At 51.0% G+C, this 6,000-nt stretch overlaps 1 protein-coding gene across 4 annotated transcripts in view; it reads left to right on the top strand.

The window, feature by feature from the left end:
* Positions 1 to 6,000, top strand: part of SLC39A11 (solute carrier family 39 member 11) — a 325,403-nt gene that overhangs the window by 247,294 nt on the left and 72,109 nt on the right. For all 4 annotated transcript variants that reach the window (XM_021678531.1, XM_021678529.1, XM_021678530.1 and 1 more), the window contains one exon: positions 5,249 to 5,318. In XM_021678531.1, the coding sequence (XP_021534206.1) occupies positions 5,249 to 5,318 (70 nt within the window). The remainder of the gene's footprint in view (positions 1 to 5,248; positions 5,319 to 6,000) is intronic.

Raw genomic sequence — 6,000 nt, 5'->3', positions numbered from 1 at the left:
ACCTGAGCCGAAGGCAGACGCTTAACGACTGAGCCACCCAGGTGCCCGGAGGAGGTAGACATTTCAAAACCCTCCTCCCTCAAGGTAATTTCTCCCCCTTGCCTAAATCCCTCTGGCTGCAATTGAGAGCCATCTTCCTCTTGTTCTGTCCTCGGTGGAGATGAGAATAAGGAAGCCATCCTATTTCACATCATTTCTCCACCTTTGGGATTGGTGGTCGCGGTGGCAGCTATGTTGCTTGTCGGTTGGTATTTATTTTTAAGTAATCTCTATACCCGACGTGGGGCTCGAACTCACAACCCTGAGATCAAGAGTTGCACGCTCCACCGACTGAGCCAGCCAGGCGCCCCTGCAGCCGTGTTTAATATTAAGCCCTCACGGGAAGTGAGCCGCTGTCTTACTTCTCATACTTTGTAAGTCAAGGAGAAAAAGTCATAACCTCACCCCTCATTTCCTGTTGGCCATTGTGTTGACCTTCTCTAGACGGCTTCTGGCTGTGCCGTCTGGAACCGATAGCACGAGCGCTCCCACCAGAGAGCTGAGCGGCGCGTACCCGGGAGACCCTGTGGCCCCCGCGGCCCCCGCAGGACCGCCCTGGGGTGCAAAGAAGGAGCAGCGCGGGCGCCGGATGGAGAACTGTGGCTTCCCAGCAGCGCCCAAAGTGAACAGACTGAGGTTTCAGTTCACCGTGAGCCCAGTAGCAGCCCCCCAGCACGAAAGCCACCCAAGAGGCATGTGATCAGGAGCTGCGATGAGACAGTCGCAGAGCCCAGAGCAGGGAGATGAGACGCCCACCGTCTTCAGCCCTGGCCGGAGCGCCCCGGACACCTGGGTTGTATTTCAGACGCCTCTCTCTCCGAGACCATGCTACAGCCGTGCCCACGTGCGGAGGAGCATAACCAGGCAGGAGGGGAAGGGTGTCCCCACAGCAGCTCTGCTGAACCAGACACCGCATTTCTCTGTACCCCGCCCTGGCGTTCCCTCCCATCGCCCATGAGATCTGCCAGCCGTGAATGTCAGGCAGCGCTGAAATGTCACAGATGTCACTGCTTCGGAGGCTGGCAAGGTCTCCTGCAGAAGACCTGTGAATTTAAACCCTCCCCCCTCCCACATCTGGCGATGCACAGACCAGCCTCTTCAAACACAAGGTCAACAGTGAGAAAGCTGCGCTGAGCACATCATCCTGTATGCAAAGCATTGTTATCCTTTCATTATTCTAAGAACCTTGAACAATATGCCAGGACTTGAGCCATAGCCTCTTTGTTCTCTTCCGCAGTGGGTGACAAGGAGGGATGGAGGTTCAGGAGGACGGGGAGCTGGGGAGGCAGACACCCCCACACAAGAGTGGAGCAGGTGGGCTGGGCCTGAGAGGCTGTTCTCGGGCTGGTCCTCAGGACTCTGCCTCGTCCTGCCTCTGCCAGATGCCCATCTCCAGGCCTGGCGTTTATCTTCTCTCTCTTTGCACCCGAGTTAATAGCAGTAGCTGTGAAAAGAGGCAATGGCTTACTGATAATATTCCAGTCACTTTGGTTTCTTGTCTTAATTACCTTCCTAATTTGCACTTTGGGTAGAACACCTGGGGTGTGAGCTCCAGCCGGCAATGTTTTCCTCTGCTCCTTTTCCACCCAGTGGGTTCTTTCTACCATCTGTTGATCTTAAGTATCTGCCTTAATTCTCTTATTTATGTTCTTTCCGCGCGGGTAATTTATCTTCGTCTCTCATTAGTTTCTCTCTCGGGTATTATCCTACCTTCAGACAAGGTAGCCACTGCGTTCCTTTTCCCCAAGGTTCTCTCCTTCTCCTGGCAGGGAGCGGGGGAAAGGCTTTGGCCCCCTCCCGCAGGCAACTTGTGCTTTGGAAGCTGGGCTCCCCCAGAGGAGGGAGGGGCTCATTTTGCAATTCATCAGAGCAGGTTCCCTCACTGTTGGCCCAGGTACAGGGTGGGGGCAGAGGCACTATGCATTCACTTTGCTCCAAACCTCTTTGGGGTACAGATTCAGATACCAGCTCTTGCCACCCATGCCTGGGAGAAAGCCACAAGCCAGGCTGGCAAATGGGTGGGGGCGGGGGAGAGTGGGGGACTGAGATTCGAGGCCTGGCTCTGCTTCTTGAGGCTTGTGTCTCTTTGAGCAGATGCTTTTTCTCCTGCCTTAACTGGGTACTACCCTGCCCAACCTCCCAGAGCCACTGAGGGCATTTATATAAGTCAGAGTGCTGGGACTTTTGCCAAATAACAAGAAGGGCTTAGTTTGCTAATTAATATAGGTCCTGTGGCTCTGGGCTGCACTATCATTTACATTAAAATGACTAATTAGAGCAAAATCTTTAACAAAAGAGCAGACCAACTGTTGTTTATAGTTTAGAAAAGGAAATTTTTTTCAGAGGAAGGGATATGCCCCTCTGGCGTCGTAAAACACCCCTTAGTCCCTCCCTAGCTTTTGGCACCTCTCCCCGGTGGGCCAGGGGTCCCTGGTGAAGCTCTTTGCCTTGGAGATCCACAGTTACCTCTGAGAGAGGGTTGAGGGCCTGTGTTGGTACAAAACAAAGTTGAGAACAGCAGCCTTGTAAACACTGGACTCTGATGGTAGGAGACTGGCCAGATGGAGGCATCTCAGATGTCCTCCAACGTTCTGAGACTTAGAAGATGCATAAAAAAGCCTTCCTCCATCCTGCTGGAAAGGATGCCTGGAACTCCCAGACATATCCATCGCAGCCCGCACTGAAATCCAGCCCTTCCCCTAGGACACTCCTCCTTTGGGAAGCTTGTCAGATGCATCAGGCAAATCTGGAGATGGTGAACATGCGTCCAAAGCCCTCCCTGGAGCTGTGGCTTCCTCCAACCTCAGAGGACTTTTCTGAAAGAGACGGAAAAGAACGCACGGCCAGGGAGAGCAAAGAGCCTGGACCTCAGAACCAGAGCCCGCCTGGACTCTCAGACCAGTTCCCCCTCCGATGTGGGAGCAGAGGTGACAATCCCCACCTTTACTTCATGCTTCTAGCCCGGCGTGTGGCCCACAGGTGGCCACCGGCCCCCATTTTCAAAAGAAAGACCACAAAGATGCTAAGATCTTGAATACAAGGCCTAATTTAGAATCAGAGTCATCTCAGAGGAAGGACTTGCTGAATGAAGCCTCAGCCTTTGTGAAGAATTTACATCAGGAGCCTTAAAAATTGAGCAAACATAAATCCATTTTTATTATTATTTTTTTTTTATTTTTATTTTTTTTTAAAGATTTTATTTATTTGACAGACACAGCGAGAGAGGGAACACAAGCAGAGGGAGTGGGAGAGGGAGAAGCAGGCCTCCCGCTGAGCAGGGAGCCCAATGTGGGGCTCGATCCCAGGACCCTAGGATCATGACGTGAGCCGAAGGCAGACGCTTAACGACTGAGCCACCCAGGTGCCCCCATAAATCCATTTTTAAAAAGCTTGATATGAAACGTCTGGTTGCTCTGGCAGCCCCAACTTGGCCGGCCACCTCAGCCCCGGAGCTCGTTGGAGGCACCGTCTCGGGCTTCTCAGCAGTCGGCTATGGGGTGAGCCACACATGCTGGGAGGATGCTGCCTGACCCCTAAATTCTGAGTCTGACAGTGGCCCAAGAGTCATGCCACATGATCTGTGGGGTTTCCTGCACCTCTACAGTCCTAGGATTCTGTATCCCATCATTGGTCATTATGAGAAATATGGGAAGATATTTGATGGAGCATCAGAATCCCAAATTCTCAATCAGTAGCCTCCAGTGGCTATAGCCACCCGATAAGGTCCCCACAGGAGACTGAAGCACAGAGGGTAAACTGAGGCAAACAAAGAGCCCTTTATGCCTTAGCAGGGTCTTTGGACTCCAAACCCCACTGTGGTTTCTTGGTGAACCAAACTGGATTATAGGTGAGCTCTTACGCCTTAACACGGGACAAGTCTGAGCAATCCTTTGGTCTCCAGGTGTCTCCTAGAGTCATCATTGCAAGCCCAGCATCCTTGGCCCACCCCAACTAAACAGGACACAAAGGACAAAAAGAGGCATTTCAGAGAGACAGTGAATCCCAAAAGAAAACAAGCCCTTCTCACTCAGTAGATTTTTCCCTTCTTCTCTCTTTACAACACAAAAGTTCCTCCTGGCCCCAAAAGCCCTTGGTCTTGATTCCGACCAATATTGGTAGTCCTCTTTCTGGCCTTGATTCAGAAGGGGTCTTTAAATTCTCCCACAGATATCAGAAAGTGTTTTGTTGTTGTTGTTTTTAAAGATTTTATTTATTTGACAGAGAGAGACACAGTGAGAGAGGGAACACAAGCAGGGGGAGTGGGAGAGGGAGAAGCAGGCTTCCCGCTGAGCAGGGAGCCCGATGCAGGCCTCTATCCCAGGACCCTGGGATCATGACCTGAGCCAAAGGCAGACGCTTAACGACTGAGCCACCCAGGTGCCCCGAAAGTGTTTTAACATTATGGGACTACCCCACTGATCCCAGGCCACTGGGACAGTTCCATTTTTCCATAATCTTTCCCTCTCTATCAGATACTCATAGACCAGCATTGTCCTCCACATGTGATCAAAGTCAGGGTTTGGTAAGCTTGGCCGGCTCACTAGTCCCTCTGGAAAGGACTTGGGGAATCATCTTGTACATCCTCAAGCTTAAGCTAGACTATAGCCACACCTTCCCAGAGTAGTCTGGGACAGTCTACCATTTCAAGATGGCTCCTCAAACGTCTGGGAAGACATCATTGGGCTACCACATCAGCCTTGGATATCTTGTCGCTTGAGCTAATAAAACCCTATGTAATGTTTAGTTCAGGAGTCAGTCATAAAGCTCTTTCTGTAAAGGGCCAGACAGTAAATATTTTAGGTCTTTGGGCCATACGGTCTCTGTCACAACTACTCATCTCTGCTGATGTCGCGCAAAACCAGCCGTAGACAACTTGTCAACCGATAAGCATGGCAGTGTGCCAATGAAGCTTTGTGAACACTAAAATTATATAATTGTCACGTGTCATGAAATACTACTCTTTCTTTGATTTTTTTCCAATTATTTAAAAATGTAAAAATCGTTCTTAGCTTATTAAGAACAAAAATAGGCAGTGGGCTAGGTTTGGCCCCCAGACCATTGTTGGCCAACCCCCTGGTTGAAACTCCTGTTACGTGGATTTTCTGTTACTGGCAGCCTCATGCAGTCTCACCTGACACAGTGATGGTGATGAACCTTATTTGAAAATTGCTCCTAACCCCTCATGGTTTTTTTTCTATGTCTGTTTCAGAGGGTCTTGCTGTCGGCGTTGGGTTTGGGGCTGTAGGAAAGACGGCATCAGCCACCTTCGAGAGTGCCAGGTAAGCCAGGACCCTAGAGCATGGCGCGGCACCCAGCGGTGCTCTGGAAATGCTTGTTACCTGGACGGGCACCCCCAGCCCCACTGGTGGAAGTGGGGGCAAGGTCAGGTGAGGCTTACCTGAGAGAGGAACTCCATCAAAGAAGCAGATGTACGCCATTTGTCAGATAAGCTATCTAATGGGTAACCACTTTGAAAACACCCACATGGATATAATCACCTGCATCCCCCAAATCCTTTAAATGTATAAAGACTAAACACCAAAAACAAAACAAACAAAAAAACAGAGCCAGCTCTGATGCTCTCACCTGCTCCCTCCTTTCAAAGCCCCCCCCCGCCTCTTTCTGGACACTGCACTCCCCTGCTGTCCCCCCTTAGTGTCTGTTCCTCTGCAGGTTCTCCTGCGGGCTTCTCACCCTGTGGCCCCTTTGGAAATGTCGATGTTGCCCAGGAGCCATCACTGGGGCTCCCTTTCTCCCCACTTAGTGCAGTTCCCTTGGGGAACCTTCTCCATTTCCAAGACTTTATTTTCCATCTGTTTTCTGGGGATGCCAGCGTTGGTCTTCAGCCTTGATTGTTTGCCGGAGTTTAGTCCTCCAGGTCCAGCTGTCTTGCAGACATCTCTACTTAGATGTTTCTTGGGATCCCCACATTCAGCTGATTGCCTCCATCTGCCATCTGGC

The sequence above is a fragment of the Neomonachus schauinslandi genome, chromosome 15 (genome assembly GCF_002201575.2).
Source record: "Neomonachus schauinslandi chromosome 15, ASM220157v2, whole genome shotgun sequence".
NCBI lineage: Eukaryota > Metazoa > Chordata > Mammalia > Carnivora > Phocidae > Neomonachus > Neomonachus schauinslandi.
Note: the sequence above shows the minus strand (reverse complement) of the source record. Positions and strands in the feature narration are given on the sequence as shown.